Here is a 16,340-nt window from a genome sequence, read left to right as displayed (position 1 = left end):
GCGGAGCTAGGCCGACAGCGGAGGTTCAATTCCCGTACAGGCTGAAGTTATTCAAGAAGGCCCAATCTTCTCAACCTCGCTCCTCGCCTGAGGTGTGGTAACCCTCGGGTTAAATCACCACCAGTCAGCTTTCCCCCCCCCCACTCAAAGAGGAAAATAGTCATCTGGGACTATGGTGACTTTAAATTTATCCTTGTTATAATATGGATACCAGAACTGTTCACGATATCCCCAGTGTGGCCTAACGAAGATCCAATACGGGTTTGGCATTAGTTTTGCTTATCAATTGTGCTGCCTATGCTTGGCATCAGAAAAGCTGAATTTCCTTCCTACCACGATGATGCTGGTAACAGGATGCAGCAAGAATGGGGCATAATGTTCCCTCATGAAGGGTAACAAGAGCCCCTCGTTCTTCTTCTTTGTCCTCTTTTGCTTCGAATGCGCACAGCAACAAATATCGAATCTGTCCTTCTGCGGGAGAGAACAAAAAGAGTTCACCAAGTCATTCATCTCGTTTTTATTTATTTATTTATTTCAATTAAGCGGCAATTTAACGTGGCCAATCCCATCTGTGGGGATGAGGCCCACGCAGACACGGGGAGAAAGCGCAAACTGCACACGGACAGTGAAACGGGGCCGGGATTGAACCCGAGTCCCAGGTTCGATTCCCGGCTTGGGTCACTGTCTGTGCGGACCCTTCACCTTCTCCTCGTGTCTGCGTGGGTTTCGTCCGGGTGCTCCGGTTTCCTCCAAAATTGTGCAGATTTGGGGCATTGGCCATGCTAAATTGCCCTTAAGTGTCCAAAAGAAAGGTCAGATGGGGCTGCTGGGCTACGGGGATAGGGTGGAGGTGTGGGCTTAAGTGGGATGCTCTTTCCAAGGGCCAGTGCAGACTCGATGGGCCGAATGGCCTCCTTCTGCACTGTAAAGTCTATGACCACCACCATCTGGAAGGACAAGAGCAGCAGATACCTGGGAACCCCACCAAGTCACTCACCGCCCCGACTTGGAAATATATCGGCCGTTCCTTCACTGTCGCTGGGTCAAAACCCCCGAACACCCTCCCTAACAGCACTGTGGGTGTACCTACACCACACGGGCTGCAGCGGCTCAAGAAGGCGGCTCACCCCCACCTTCTCGAGGGGCAACTAGGGATGGGCAACAAATACTGGACTTACCAGCGACGCTCACATTGCACAAAAGAATATTTAATAAATTAAGATATTAAATCATGAAACATTAATGTAATAAAAGTCCAGGGTTTTAAAGGTGAAATTGGCCCATTAGGTTGCGCCTTTAGGCAGGGGCAGCCGCGCTCGCAGGTTATGCTGGTGAACGGAAGGGAGGTGGTGGGGGAGAAGGACTAGAGGGGTGGCCAGGGGGAGGGGTGAGAGGGGAAGTGGGGGGGGGGGTAAGAAGGGGAAGGGGAAAAGTGTGGGGGGGGGGTTTCTGCAACACGGCAGGGGGTGAGAGATGACATGGTCAAGGACGAAGAAAGGGGCCATCTTGGATGGGCTAGGTACAGAGGTGAATTAAAGGGGCAGGAGTTAAGTGGGGAAGATGACGGACGGTAGAGGGGATTGGAGGCGCAAGCCTCCGGTAAGGTTGGTATCGTGGAACATCCGGGGACTGAATGGGCCGGTTAAAAAGATCGCGGGTGTTGGCGGGGAGCTTGAAAGCGGGGGTTTGTCTTTTTGCAGGAGACGTACCTCCGTGTGAAGGACCAGGTTAGGTTAAGGAAGGGGTGGGTCGGGCAGGTTTGAAATCGAGGGGTGTGGCGATTTTAATGAGCAAAAAAATGGGATTCGTGAGTGCGAAGAAGGTGAGGGATCCAGGTGGGAGATATGTGATTGTGAGTGGGGTATTGGAAGGGACACCGGTCGTGTTGGTAAACGTGTATGCCCCAAATTGGGATGATGTGGGTTTTATGAGGGGGTTGCTGGCAGAAATCCCGGATTTGGGCACGCACCAGTTGATCATGGGAGGAGATTTTAACTGTGTCCTGGAGCAGAGGGTGGATAGATCGAGCCCCAGGTCGATGGGTAGGGTACGAATGGCAAGGGAGCTGGGGGGGTTTATGGAGAGGATGGGTATGGTGTATCCATGGCGCTTTCAGAACTCAGGGGGAAGGGAGTATTCCTTCTTTTCACACATCTATAAAGTGTATTCGAGGATTGATTACTTTGTAGTGAGTCGAGAGATTTTGGTTGGGGTGGAGGGGGCGAGTATGCGGGGATAGTTATCTCGGACCATGCACCCCCACCCTGGATATTCGGTTCAGTACGGGACGAGAGCAGAGGCCGGGGTGGAGGTTTGACTCGGGGTTGTTGGCGGATGGAGGTTTTTGTGATGAGGTGCGGTTGGCGATTAGGGATTATGTGGAGTTCAATCAGAATGGGGAGGTGTCGGCGGGCATTTTTTGGGAAGCACTGAAGGCAGTGGTCCGGGGAGAAATTCTCATTTACGGTTCGTACGAATGAGGAAAGGAGGGCGGAACATGATCGTCTAGTGAGCGAGATAGTGGAGGTGGACAGGGAACATTCGAGGGTGCCCACCGTGGAGGGATTGACGAGGAGGAAAAAGTTGCTGGGGCAATTTGACAGGCTGACAACGGGGAGGGTGGTAGGGCAACTGCGTAGGGCAAGAGGGGCGCAATACGAGCATGGGGAGAAGGCGAGCCGCATGCTGGCACACCAGCTGCGGAGGCAGGCTGCGTCCAGGGAAATATTAAAGATCCGGACTGGGGCTGGGGATGTGGTGTCGGCGCCAGGGAGGATAAATGAGGCATTTCGAGAGTATTACCAGGGACTTTATGAGGCAGACCTAGGAGGAGAGGAGGGGGACATGGGGTAGTTTCTGGACGAGCTGGAATTTCCCCAGGTGGAGGAAGCAAAGAGGCAGGCTTGGAGGAGCGCCTGGGGCTGAGGGAGGTGCTGGATAGTATCAGGGGTATGAAGTCGGGGAAGGCCCCTGGGCCGGATGGGTACCCGGCAGAATTTTATAACGAATTTGCGGCGGACCTGGCACCACATCTGTTGGGGGCGTTTAATGAAGCACTGGAGAAGGGGGGAGTTCCTGGAGACACGTTGTTGGCGGGGAGGATGGAGGATTGTGTCCCGGGGGTGGTTGCAGAAGATCAAACAGGCTTCGTGAAGGGCAGGCAGCTCGCGAGTAATAAAAGACGGCTGTTGAATGTGGTGATGAATCCGTCGAGAGCTCTGGTACCGGAGGTGGTGGTGTCCATGGACGCGGAGAAAGCATTTGATCGGGTGGAGTGGCGGTACTTGTTTGAAGTTTTGGGAAGGTTTGGGTTTGGGCCAAGATTTGTGGCATGGGTGTGGTTGCTGTATGTGGCACCAAGGGCGAGGGTGAGGACGAATGATATGAGATCACGAAGCTGTGACCTACACAGGGGTACGAGGCAGGGGTGCCCAATGTCGCCATTGCTGTTTGCGCTGGCCATAGAGCCATTGGCGATGGCTCTCAGGAGGTCGGCAGAGTGGCAGGGGATCATGAGGGGACAGAGGGAGCATCGGGTGTCGCTCTATGCCGATGACCTCTTGCTGTATGTTTCGGATCCGTTGGAGAGTATGGGAAGGATTATGGGCCTGTTGGGGAGGTTTGGAGGGTTCGCGGGATACAGGTTGAATGTAGGAAAAAGCGAGGTATTCCCGGTGAATGAGCTGGCACAGCGGGCTAATTTAGGGGGGATGCCATTTACGGTAGCGAGGGATAGGTTTAGGTACTTGGGGATTCAGGTAGCGAGGGAATGGACGGAGCTCCATAAGTGGAACTTAACGAAGCTGGTCGAGGAGGCAGGGGAGGATCTTAAGAGGTGGGATACACTGCACTTAACGTTGGCGGGGAGGGTCCAGGTGGTGAAAATTAATATTCTGCCGAGGTTCTTGTTTATCTTTCAGACTATCACGATCTTTATACCAAAGGCCTTTTTTCGGAAAGTGGACACAATCATCTCTGACTTGGTGTGGGCGGGGAAGGTGCCGAGGGTGGGGAGGACCCTGCTACAGAGGCAGAGGCAGCAGGGGGGGTTGGCGTTGACAAACTTGCTTCATTATTATTGGGCAGCGAATGTGGACAAGGTGCGGCGTTGGTCGAAAGGAGAAGGGGTAGAGTGGGTTAGGATGGAGGAGGAATCTTGTAAGGGGTCTAGTTTGAAGGCTATAGTGACGGCAGCATTGCCAATGGCTCTGAGTAGGTATTCAGGGAGCCCAGTGGTGCAGTCCACAGTGAAGATATGGAATCAGCTGAGGAGGAATTTTAGGGTGGAAGGGATGTCGGTGCTAACGCCGCTGTGCAAGAATCATGGGTTTGAGCCGGGGGGATGGATAGTGTATACAGCAGGTGGAGGGAGGTGGGGCTGGTCAAGGTGAGGGATTTGTATTTGAGGAAGGGTTCGCCAGTCTGGAGGAGCTAAGGGAGAGGGTAGAGCTGCCGAGGGGGAGTGAGTTCAGGTATCTACAGGTTAGGGACTTTGCACGAAAGGTCTGGAAGGGGTTCCCTAGATTGCCGGGATACATCCTGCTGGAGCGACTGCTGCTTCCGGATGTGGAAGGGGAGGGAAGAATTGGGGATATATATAAGTGGCTGGGGGAGCAGGGAGGCAAGCGGGTGGTGAAAATCAAGGAGAAATGGGAAGCGGAGTTGGGAATGGAGATCAATTGGGGAGTATGGAGTGAGGCACTGCGAAGGGTAAACGGGACCTCCTCTTGTGCAAGGATGGGCCTGATACAGTTTAAGGTGGTGCACAGGGTGCATATGACCCGGGCGAGCATGAGTGGGTTCTTTCAGGGGGTAATAGAGGAGTGGGAGCGGTGTGGGCGGGGGCCAGCGAATCACACGCACATGTTTTGAGGTTGTGAAAAATTGGGAAGATTCTGGGCGGGAGTGTTCGCGGTCTTAGCCAGGGCAGTGGAGGAGGGAGCGGACCCGGACCCTTTGGTGGCGATATTTGGGGTCTCAGAGAAGCCGGAGCTCATGGAGAGGAGGAAGGCCGATGAAGGGGGGGGGTGAAAAAGGAGAAAAATCTGTACAAACTGTACAGTTGATTGTTGGGAAGAATGTTTCCTGGCGTGTTTATTTGCTGTAACCTACTTTTGATACAAGTTTGAATAAATTGCGTTTTTTTTTTAATGAAATTGGACATATTTTAATAAGGGGTCACTCATAAACACTTCATGCTCAGATATTTGGAATGCTCAATATATTTAGCTTGATGTGAATCAACACTGTGTCGTGTTGGTGGAATGGGTCACAGTCCTCGACAAGTGATGAATCAGAAATCGTTGCAATCTGATCGCTTCTGGTGGAATTACAGTGAAATTCAGGTCAGATTGAGGAGTCTAATCAAAGCAGATCATGTACCTCCTCTCTCCGTGCATCTAAAGACATCAGGGCCACAAACGCGGTCATCTGGAGGAGGAAGTCGAAGAACACCGCCAGGGCTGCGTAGAGCGCGAAGGTGCGGACGGCCGGCATCTTGGTCAGGGCACCTGTCGGAGGGATAACGAGGTGGGGCGTGTTACCATCTCAGAAAGAACCTGCTCCAAATGGGAGCGGCTGTATTCATCCTCTCCCTCCCCCTTCCCCCACACACACACAGCTCACAGTGCCCCAGCTTTTTCGTCCTCGGTCCCACCCTGACCTCTTTGTCCTCGCTCTGCCGGTGAAGCTCGAGCACCGCATCCTGCTATCAGCTACTTTCCAACCTTTTCGCACTCAACATTGAGTTCGGCCATCTTAGATGCCAACCTCACTCTCTCTTTCTCGCCTCTGTTTCTTCAGACAACAGCTGTTGATGGCGGTTCCGCCATTGCTGCCTCCTCTAGATATATCTTGCGTTTCTTAACCATGTGCCATCGTCCCATTTCCCAGCACCCTTCTTCAGCCTTAATCATTTACATTCTCTTTGTCTTTCTGTCCAAGATATCTTTGTCAATCTCCACCTATCGCTGGCCCGCTATCCAACTCCACCACTCCACAGTGGCTAGCACTGTCGCTTCACAGCGCCAGGGTCCCAGGTTCTATTCCCCACTGGGTCACTGCCTGTGCGGAGTCTGCACGTTCTCCCCGTGTCTGCGTGGGTTTCCTCCGGGTGCTCCGGTTTCCTCCCACAAGTCCCGAACGATGTGTTTGTGAGGTGAATTGGACATTCTTTTTTTTTCTTTTTTTAAAATAAATTTAGAGTACCCAATTCATTTAAGGGGCAATTTAGCGTGGCTAATCTACCTAGCCTGCACATGTTTGGGGTATGGGGGCGAAACCCACGCAGACACGGGGAGAATGTGCAAACTCCACACAGACGGTGACCCAGGGCCGGGATCGAACCTGGGACCTCGGCACCGTGAGGCAACAGGGCCAACCCACTGCGCCACCGTGCTGCCCGTGCATTTGATATTCTGAATTCTCCCTCTGTGTACCCGAACAGGCGCCAGAGTGTAGAGACTAGGGGATTTTCACAGTAACTTCATTGCGGTGTTAATGCAAGTCTACTTGTGACACTAATAAAGATTATTATTAACAGCAATCCCTGGGGTTGTGTCACTAAAGGCCTCTTGTAGTTTGAACTGAAACGGTGGTGCGCCATGAGGTGATAAGTTGGGAAATGTGGAGGTACAGAGGGACCTGGGTGTCCGAGTACACCAGTCACTGAAGGCAAGCATGCAGGTTCAGCAAGCAGTTCGGAAGGCAAATGGTACTTTGGCCTTCATTGCAAGTGGGGGGGGGGGGCAATTACAGGAGTGAGGGAGGAGGTTTTAGACTTTGGTGAAGGGCAGGTTGTCACATGACCAGATCAGAGGACGATCTAAAGACTACCGTAAGCCTAGCCAAGAGGCACAGTGAATGTCTTTGGACTGAACATTAAATGAGGCAAGGGGCCAACATTATGGGCAGAATTTTACATTACCCCGCACCTCCTCTCCGACGGATTTGTAAGTGGGGGAGGAGGGTGGGGTGAGGGGGTGACCGTAAGGTTTCAAGGAGGGGCCTTCCCACCAGGCTCCTCCGCCCCTCATGTCTCTGCAATTTTATGCTCGGAGGAGCAAGGCCTAGGCCGGCCCACCCAGCCCAGGCCTCAACTGAGGCCCTTAAGGGCCCAATTATTGGTTTTCAGGCTGGCGGGAGGAATTCCGAGACAGAAGGGCAGGCCCAAAAATGAACCATGTTTAGGCCTCAGGCAGGAAGAGTGAGAGGACGGGACAGGGGGGAGAATGGGGGGGGGGGGGGGGTTGTCATCAGCCCCCTTTTCACATCAGACACCCCCTCAGAAAGTCTGATTCCTGTGGGGGCTACCTTCCTACCCATTCCACCCCTGGCCTCTCTACTAATATCCTCCATTCCCACCCGCCCCCATCCCGGCTGTCCCCTTTCCTGGACCTCACCACCCCACCCTGAAACCTCCCCCTCCCCCTCCTCCCCCGCCACCTGGTCCTGGAGTCCCAGGACTGCGTGCAGTACCAGTCCTGTCCACTATGACTTCTGGCGCTGCAGCAGACCAGAGCGCGGGAAACCCTGCCATCTTCAAAGTCCCGGCCTATGGCTCAGAATGGAACAGGTCAAGACTGGAAGCACTGAGGTGGAGGCCATGGGCAAATTCAAATGTGAGGTTATTTGATGAAACATGAGCTCGCCACTTGCAAACTACTAAGAATATGGCCGATGTTCTCAATGTTCCTCAGAACCAGCTCCCGAAAACTCTTGGCCCATCGTGTCCAGTGAAAGAGGGAAAATAAATCAAAGCCTTACCCAGGAAGAAACAGATGGACTCCGAGAAGCTGCAGAGGAGCATGCTGGGAGCGACGTCCCCCAGCACCCGGCCAATCTGCTCCTCCCTCCGCTCCCCGGCTTGCCTCTCGTCTCTCTGTCGAATGGAAAGGCACCGTGAGTGTTCCAGAAGGTTCCGCCCGGAGCAGCGAGGCGAGGCGGGGTGAGCTGTCGGCTAGCTGCCAGGGGCCCTTTGTTCCGTGTCACAGGCAGAAGCTCATCACCTGATAGGCACAAAGCCCTCTGGCAAGATTAGCCCTCGGCCTATTCCGTAGGCCTCTCCGTTTCCTCCCTTTTCCTGAATCTGAGAGTATTTTGGAACCCGCCATCGAGTAAAAATCTGGACCCTCGCTACGTTGAGGGGAAGATTTGAGTTAATCAAAAACGGCTGTATTTTTAATTCCCTTCACTGCCCCTTTAATCCTGACACGACCTAATCAATCCTCCCTGATTGATTCTGCCTTTAGGCTCTTCATTCCTAATTTGGTGTCGATGGGCCCTTCCGGCTCATTTTAAAAGTTTCCTTCCATTCCCGTTAAGTTTACGGGGGGGAGGGCCGCATCTCCCTCGGAGCACTTTACGGCCAAGGGCGCCCTTAAGCTGTTGCATTGTGGGAAAGGCGGAGGCCAATTTGTGCACAGCAAGCTCCCACAAACGGGGTGGGCGGAGAGGGGAGTTGCCCGCATGCCTCCAGCGCGAGACTTGAACCCACAGCCCCTGGGGCCCAGATTCCAGAATGCAGCCTAGCGTGGCCTCAGCCGCCACTTCAGCTCCCCAAAGTGGTTTTGGCCTTCAGTTTGGGTTTGGCGGGGGCAGAAGGTTAGCTATTTCCCCAACACAGTTAGGTTGTAGAGAGCCCAGATGATAGCATATAATTGCAAGGAGATATTGACAGACAAAATTAATGGGCAAAATTGTGGCAGACGGAATGCAATGTAAGCAAGTGTAAGGTAACCATTTTGGACCCAAAAAAAATCCAGCAGAGTACTTTCTAAATGGAAAGAGGTGAGGTAAAGTGGATGCCGAAAGAGACTTGGGGGTTCAGGTGCATAGATCCTTAAAACGCCAGGAACAAGGGCAGAAATCAATCAAAAAGGCTAATGGAATGCTTGCCTTTATATCTAGAGGATTGGAATATACAGACACAGGGGTTATGCTGCACTTTTACCAACCCCTGGTTAGACCCCACTTGGAGTCACTGTGAGCAGTTCTGGGCACCACACCTTAGGAAGAATATTTTGGCCTTGGAGGGAGTGCAACGTAGGTTTACAAAAATGATACCCGATTACAGGGATTGAGTTACGAGGAGAGATTATACAAATTAGACCTGTTTTTGCTGGGATTTAGAAGGCTGAGGGGCGATTTGATCAAAGTATTGGAGATATTAACGGGGAAAGACAGGGTGGATAAAGATAAACTATTTCCACTGGTTGGAGATTCTAAAACTAGGGGGCATAGTCTAAAAATTAGGGCGAGACTGTTTAGGAGGGTTAAGAAGAACTTCTTCACTCAAAGGGTGGTAGCGGTTTGGAACTCTCTCCCACAAAGAGCAGTCGAAGCAATGTCAGTTGTTCATTTTAAATCTGAGGGAGATTTTTGTTCAGTAAAGATATTAAGGGATGCGGGGTCAAGGCAGGTATATGGAGTTAGGCCGCAGGTCAGCCATTGAATGACGGGACAGGCTCGAGAGGCTGAATGGCCCACTCCTGTTCCGATGTTGCAAACACTTCAGGGGGCCTACGACGGACTGACCGCAGGGGGTAAACTTCATCCTCCTTTGACTGACCTGGTACTGGAGGACAAGAATGAATATGTTGTCCGCTCCCACCGCGAGTACCAGGAAAGGGACCACCTCCAGGATGATCAGGGAAGAGGGCACTCCGATGTACGCGTAGAAGCCCATGGAGGAAAGGACGGCTCCGAGGACCACCAGGACGCCTCCCAGCCCCAGGGTAACCTTCGAATCGATCTGCAGTTGGAGAACAACGAGAAACACGCATGGGATTTAGCGTCCAGCAGTTTGCGTCTTTTCTCCGTCCGATGACACTCTCGGGCTCATAGCGACTGCGTCCCGCTCGCCCCAACCTTTGCCGGTGCAGAGACAGGGCGGGCAAAACATGACGGGGCCTACTTGTGAAAAAATAGCAACAAACCGACACAATGCATTATGGGAAACCATGGGGGGGGGGGGCAACTCGCATATTCCCAGGGTGAGAAATGGTCGAGATCTATGGCCGATATTATTTTTGTTGTTCGACTCATTCAGAGGATGTCGGCCTCGCTGACAAGGCCAGCGTTGGTTGCCCTCGAGGAGGCAGTCTCCTCATGATCATTCCTGCGCACCTACACCTCGAACTCTCTTGTTTCGCTTCCCGCATCCAGCGACGCACGAGGCGGAATGCCATCTGCTCCCACAGCGAGATTGGAGCCCTCGTAGGAGTCGCACGGAGATGATGATGCTCACCATGACAGTTCTCCAGCTTGTGTACTCCCCAAGCGCCAAGGCAATGTACACGAATATAACCAAGTAACTGATGGCAAAAATCGGGATGTCTTCCGCCGTGGTCCTGTTAATCTCATCTTCGAGCGATCTCTGCGAACACAAGCGAAAGTTTAAAAAAATGTTTAACCCCCACATTTTCCCTGCCAGCCAATTTCGGCGGGGGCCGCCATCTTGGAAGAAACGGCCACCATTTTGCCGCTGAGGGTTCGGATACTAGCGGATAATCGAAGCGGAGATAAGGGAAGGCCGCATTGCCGGAGGTCCTATCCCACAGGTGAGGCAGGGTTAGGGTGGGTGAACATTGCGTCGTGAATCATGACCAGAGGGATGATGGGCAGAATGGCCATCCAATTCTATGGTAAGGGAGGACTGGAAGTGTGGCTGCTCCTGGGAAACCTTCCTCCCTCAACGGAAGCCACAAGGATTTGGATTATTGCTCCGGGTGGAATCTCTGGACAGGATGGCTGTACATCACCCTGGCCTCAAAGATCATCAAGCACATTTCATGATTCAAAGTGTTCAGGGATATCTTTGATGGTTGATGAGGAAAATGAAGGGTTACCTCCCGCCTCAGGTGACCTGGTCAATATATAGCCTTCCCTGTAACAACTGGCCAATTTAAAACAAACTAATTCCTGGCCGACTGGGCCCAGCATGAGTTGCCCATCCCTAATTGCCCCTTGAGAAGGTGGGGGTGAACCGCCTTCTTGAGCCACTGCAGCCCGTGAGGTGTAGGTACACCCACTGTGCTGTTAGGGAGGGAGCTCCAGGATTTCGACCCAGCGACAGTGAAGGAACGGCCGATATATTTCCAAGTCAGGATGGTGAGTGACTCGGAGGGGAACCTCCAGGTGGTGGGGTTCCCAGGTATCTGCTGCCCTCGTCCTTCTAGATGGTAGAGGTCGTGGGTTTGGAAGGTGCTGCCTAAGGAGCCTTGGTGAGTTGCTGCAGTGCATCTTGTAGATGGTACACACGGCTGCCACTGTGCGCCGGTGGTGGAGCTGTGCACGCGAGTTCAGAGCTTAGTGAAGAGAACATTCTGTCCATGTAGAGTCTCGTTTGGCGATATTAAACAGTTTCCCAGGAAGCTTCCAACCATCGTACCTCAGACATATAGACAAAGCTGAAATTAATGGATTTGTTCTGCGTGTACTCCTCGAGAATCCTTAAATATTCCTGCTCCCAGAGTAAGGCGTATTCGTATTTGGGATTATCTATTTCGTAGTTATTTAAAGAGAATGTCATGATGAAGGCCTCTGCTCCAGTGAAATTCTCATCTGTGAAGAGGACAAAGCAGAGGTTAAAATGAAGAGGCCCGTGATATCTCTCACGAGGACCACAGGGCGGGGCGAATCGCAGATTGATCTCCCCGTGGTCTTACGGGTTCCCGTGGTGAGCGCCTGCCCAAATCAGGGGACTAATGCCAAACTCTAACGGGCGAAGATTTGAGTGCCTGCTACATCTCTCGGGACTGTCCACCCTGGCGTTACGCTAAACGGAAGCACTTCCCTCCGTACAACGCCCCGCCAGTATAGAGCTTGAGCACAGTTGACAAAAGACACATGCTGTCGAAGCTTTCCATCTCGCACTCATCAGAAGAGATGCGAGAATGCCAAATGTCAAAGGGAGCGGTAATTTGCACCGCATGAGAGATGCCGGTTGGTTGGAAAGTCGACTCTGATTGGCCTAAGTATTGCCACGGAGAATGCACTGGGCAACTATTGGCCGCCAGGTTTTTGTTCAATTCAAAAAAGGCGCAATGCTGGGGCATGTCCCTTATGCCTACAGAGGACTACCCCCCCCCCCCGCAGTGTCCGAATATAAAAGCTTTGAGTTAGTATAAATGGACCACATTGTGGGCCCGATTGATAGTGTTGATCTTAGCACATTCAGGGTTGTTCAGTCGGTGCTTTCCAATTGTGGAATCACATCTAACATTTGGAGCTTTGCAAGCACAGGCTGTTGAATACGGTCAGTATTTTTTCCTGTTTTAAAAATAAATTTCGAGTACCCAATTCATTTTTTTCCAATTAAGGGGCAATTTAGCGGGGCCAATCCACCTACCCTGCACATCTTTGGGTTGTGGGGGCGAGTCCCATGCAGACATAGGGAGAATGTGCAAACTCCACACAGACAGTGACCCAGAGCCGGGATCGAACCGCGAACCGCTGTGCCACCCGTATGTTTTTCCTTTTACATCAGATCCTATTTTCTCAGGTCAACCGACCAACTAGACATCCCGTTTTAGCTCACGGAGCGAACACTTTTCCTTACCTTTATACCCGCCAACCGCCAGAAATGGAAAGACAGGAGCGCCATAATCCGCCATACAGCTCATTCCCAATTCCGTATTGTCTTTGAAAGACAGGGGAGAGCTGGGAACAGAAAGGCATTGTGACGATAGACAGTAATCAGCACGGTCACGTGTCATTGTTACACATAGAATTTACAGGGCAGAAGGAGGCCATTCGGCCCATCGAGTCTGCACTGGCTCTTGCAAAGAGCACCTCCACCCAATCCCAGTAACCCCTCCCAACACCAAGGGCAATTTTGGACACTAAGGGCAATTTTAGCACGGCCAATCCACCCAACCTGCACGTCTTTGGACTGTGGGAGGAACCCGGAGCACCCGGAGGAAACCCACGCAGACACGGGGAGAACGTGCAGGCTCCGCACAGACAGTGGCCCAAGCTGGGAATCGAACCTGGGACCCTGGAGCTGTGAAGCAATTGTGCTAATCACTAAGCTACCGCGCTGCCCCCGTTACAGAGACGGACACTCAGCAAGGAAGCGATGGGATTTGGCCCCTTGTTCCGCACTGTAACCAATCACTGTTTGTCGATGTACCATTTGTCAATGCTCTCTGTTGATTTTTTTTTTTGCCTACTATTTTTAAAATAAATTTAGAGTACCCAATTCATTTTTTTCCAATTAAGGGGCAATTTAGCGTGGCCAATCCACCTACCCTGCACATCTTTTTGGGGTTGTGGGGGTGAGACCCACGCAGACACGGGGTGAATGCGCAAACTCCACACGGGCAGTGACGCAGAGGCGGGATCGAACCCGGGACCTCGGCGCCTTGAGGCAGCAGTGCTAACCATTGCACCACCTCGCTGTCCCTTTTTGTCTACAATGTACGTACTGTGTACGTTCCCTCGGCCACAGAAAAATACTTTTCGCTGTACTTCGGTGCATGTGACAATAAAATTAAATCAAAATCAAATCGAATCAGAATATTCTCTTGACCGATTCCTGAGAAGAAGGGGGCTTGACTTATGAGGAGCAAGTTGGGCCTGTACCCATTGGGGGTTTAGCAGAACCAGAGGCCACCTTATTGAAGCATATCGGATTCTGAGGGGTCGCCTGACGAGGAGGATGTTTCTGGAAAGTGGGGGGGGGGGGGGCGGTGCCAGAGGCCTGAGGATCACAAATGTTACCCACCTTCAAAATGGAGGAACGTATAAACATAGCAGCCCTAGGCCTATCAGTTTAGTGGCAGTGATGGTGGAGGGTGGGGAGAAGTTGGGAGGGGAGGCGTTGTTGTGTGAGGGAGAGAATAGGAAATTGGGTCTCTGATTACCCCCGGTGCCAGTCTGGCAAACCTGTTCGGCCCAGTTGCCAATGTCTTGATCTCTGATCACCCCCGGTCCCAGTCGAGCAAACCTGCTCGGCCTAGTCTCTCAGGCCTTGATCTCTGATCAGCCCCGGTCCAAGTCTAGCAAACCTGTCTGGCCTAGTTGCCCAGGCCTTGATCTCTGATCACCCCCGGTCCCAGTCGAGCAAACCTGCTCGGCCTGGCCGGGCCTTGACATTCTTTCCGAAGTGTGAGGCCTAGAATTAGGATGAGGTACTCCAACTGGGGCCTATGCCCTGTGGTTTTAGAAAGAGTTTAGCTATCCATATATTTATAAAGCCAAGTGTCTGTTCTCTGTATTCCCAAGCCTCGGATGTCAATATATACCTGTCCAAATCTTTTTTGCGTGAGGCTCTGCATACCACTTTTTTAAATCATACGGAAGAGAAATGAGACCCCAATGTAGCAGCCAATTTAGGGGTTAAACAAACAGAGTCTGAGGGATAGGCCCACACCTGGGCTAGTTGCATTGTCCCAGTGAGACTTAAACCCGTTAGTGGGAAAACACAGGATGCCCCAGGTCTATTGTCCTTTGGGACACTCCTGTCTGACCAGCTATTAGCCCATTACAGATTCTGATGGCCTCTTTGTGCATCAATGGGAGGTTAGTTGCATATCAATAGCATGCCTCTGTTCTTTTGTATAGAAGGCAGTGGGAAATCAAACAGCTAAGATAATGATGATAGGTTTAAGTCTGGAAACCTCAGAGAACCTTTGTTTGAGGGGCTGGGAAGAGCAGAGAGAGAGAAAGAGAGAGAGCGAGAGAGCAAAGGAATGCTATTCTGAACAGTTACAGAGGAGAAGGCTTTGGAAATTGACAGAGAGACGTCGTGAAAGTTACACAGCAGAATGTTTTTGGAAATCGACCAAGAGAGGTCATGAATGTTTCACCAAGGCAGGCTTTGGAAAAGGGTTCTAAACGAATGTCCCTAACAAAAGAAAAATTGCTTTGTAAAGGCAAGTATTTGCCTTTGCCTGTCTGTGTATGTGGAACGAGAGCTGCATATTCATTTTAAAGAGTGTTTAACGGGAACTAGTGTGTCAAGGTTAAGAAACTGCATGCAATCTGTTAGCATTAGGGTAGAAATTTAAATATTGTTTTCTTTTCTTTTGTTTTGATAAAATTCATTTATAAAATAAACAAGCTCTATTTCTTATACTATCACTCCTGGACCGTCTCGATCTTTCCGCACCCTATTAAAAACTTAAAAAAGTTATGGCTGAGATTCAATCTCTTAGCCAATGTTGAGAGCAGACTAGGTATCTGTATCAATAATAGAGCTCTTGGCAAAAATTGGGGATTACAGGGCAAGGTGTTATGTGGGTACATGATTGGCTGAGTATAGATCAAATGGCTGTCTTTCAGAGTGGCGGACAGTATATAGTGTCCCTTGGCAGGGAGGGGGAGTAGGTTGCCATTGGAAACTCTGCTTTTGATATTAAGGATTGTCCAACGGACAGTCCATAGGCCCGAGTGCGGCTTATCTGGTTCTCGGACATGTGTTCCAAATGCAGTTGATGGAGGGGGGGTGGGTTTAACCCACCTCACTGAGTTGGGTAACGCATTGGTAAATAGGAAACATTATATCAGATCGCCAAAACAAAAATTACACGTAGCACAGTTGTACCGAAACACCTCATAGAGTGCGACATAATCTATGTAGAAAACTTGGATAGACATTGTACTTTCCGCGGTGGCCATTTTGAAATGATTGGTCATGTTCCAGCTTTTAGTTATTGTATGAATAAAGTATACTTTTGCGGGTTAAATAAAAAAGGAAACAAGACAGGGCTTTTGCTTTGGCTGTGTGGGGTCATTTCAACATTTCTTAGCAACTTGGCTGGCTTCAATATCACTAAATCCATCTTCAATATTTTAAGAGAGGTGAGCGAACAAATTAATTCCTTCTCATTGAAGCTAGTACTTAAAAACCCACATTTTCTTTTTTTGTTGCTGGTTTTGTTTCATAGCTAATGTCTCAGCCCTTTTCCCACCCGTACAATTTTAAAAGTGGTATGCAGAGCCTCACGCAAAAAAGAATTTGACAAGTATATATTGGGAATACAGAGCGCAGACACTTGGCATTATAAATATATGGATAGCTAAACTCTTTCTAAAACCACAGGGCATAGGCCCCAGTTGGAGTAGCTCATCCTAATTCTAGGCCCTACACTTCGGGAAGAGTGTCAAGGCCCGGCCAGGCCAGGCAGGTTTGCTAGACTGGGACCGGGGGTGATCAGAGATCAAGGACTGGGCAACTAGGCCAAACAGGTTTGCCAGACTGGGACCGGGGGTAATCAGAGACCAAGGCCTGGGCAACTAGGCCAAGCAGGTTTGCCAGACTGTTACCGGGGATGATGAACAGAGACCAAGGCCTGGGCAACTAGGCCGAACAGGTTTGCTAGACTGGGACCGGGGCT

At 51.1% G+C, this 16,340-nt stretch overlaps 1 protein-coding gene across 1 annotated transcript in view; it reads right to left on the bottom strand.

Moving 5' to 3' along the window:
• The window catches only part of npc1l1 (NPC1-like 1), a 34,747-nt gene that overhangs the window by 17,483 nt on the left and 924 nt on the right, over positions 1 to 16,340 (bottom strand). The window contains exons 2-8 of the mRNA XM_072486000.1: positions 12,560 to 12,660; positions 11,390 to 11,562; positions 10,247 to 10,375; positions 9,569 to 9,751; positions 7,765 to 7,879; positions 5,383 to 5,510; positions 334 to 471 (exon numbers count right to left, since the gene is read on the bottom strand). Coding sequence (XP_072342101.1) covers positions 334 to 471; positions 5,383 to 5,510; positions 7,765 to 7,879; positions 9,569 to 9,751; positions 10,247 to 10,375; positions 11,390 to 11,562; positions 12,560 to 12,623 — 930 coding nt within the window. The 5' untranslated portion in view covers positions 12,624 to 12,660. The remainder of the gene's footprint in view (positions 1 to 333; positions 472 to 5,382; positions 5,511 to 7,764; positions 7,880 to 9,568; positions 9,752 to 10,246; positions 10,376 to 11,389; positions 11,563 to 12,559; positions 12,661 to 16,340) is intronic.

The sequence above is a fragment of the Scyliorhinus torazame genome, chromosome 20 (assembly GCF_047496885.1).
Source record: "Scyliorhinus torazame isolate Kashiwa2021f chromosome 20, sScyTor2.1, whole genome shotgun sequence".
In the NCBI taxonomy this organism is placed as follows: Eukaryota; Metazoa; Chordata; class Chondrichthyes; order Carcharhiniformes; family Scyliorhinidae; genus Scyliorhinus; species Scyliorhinus torazame.
This window is presented reverse-complemented; position numbering and strand designations above follow the sequence as displayed.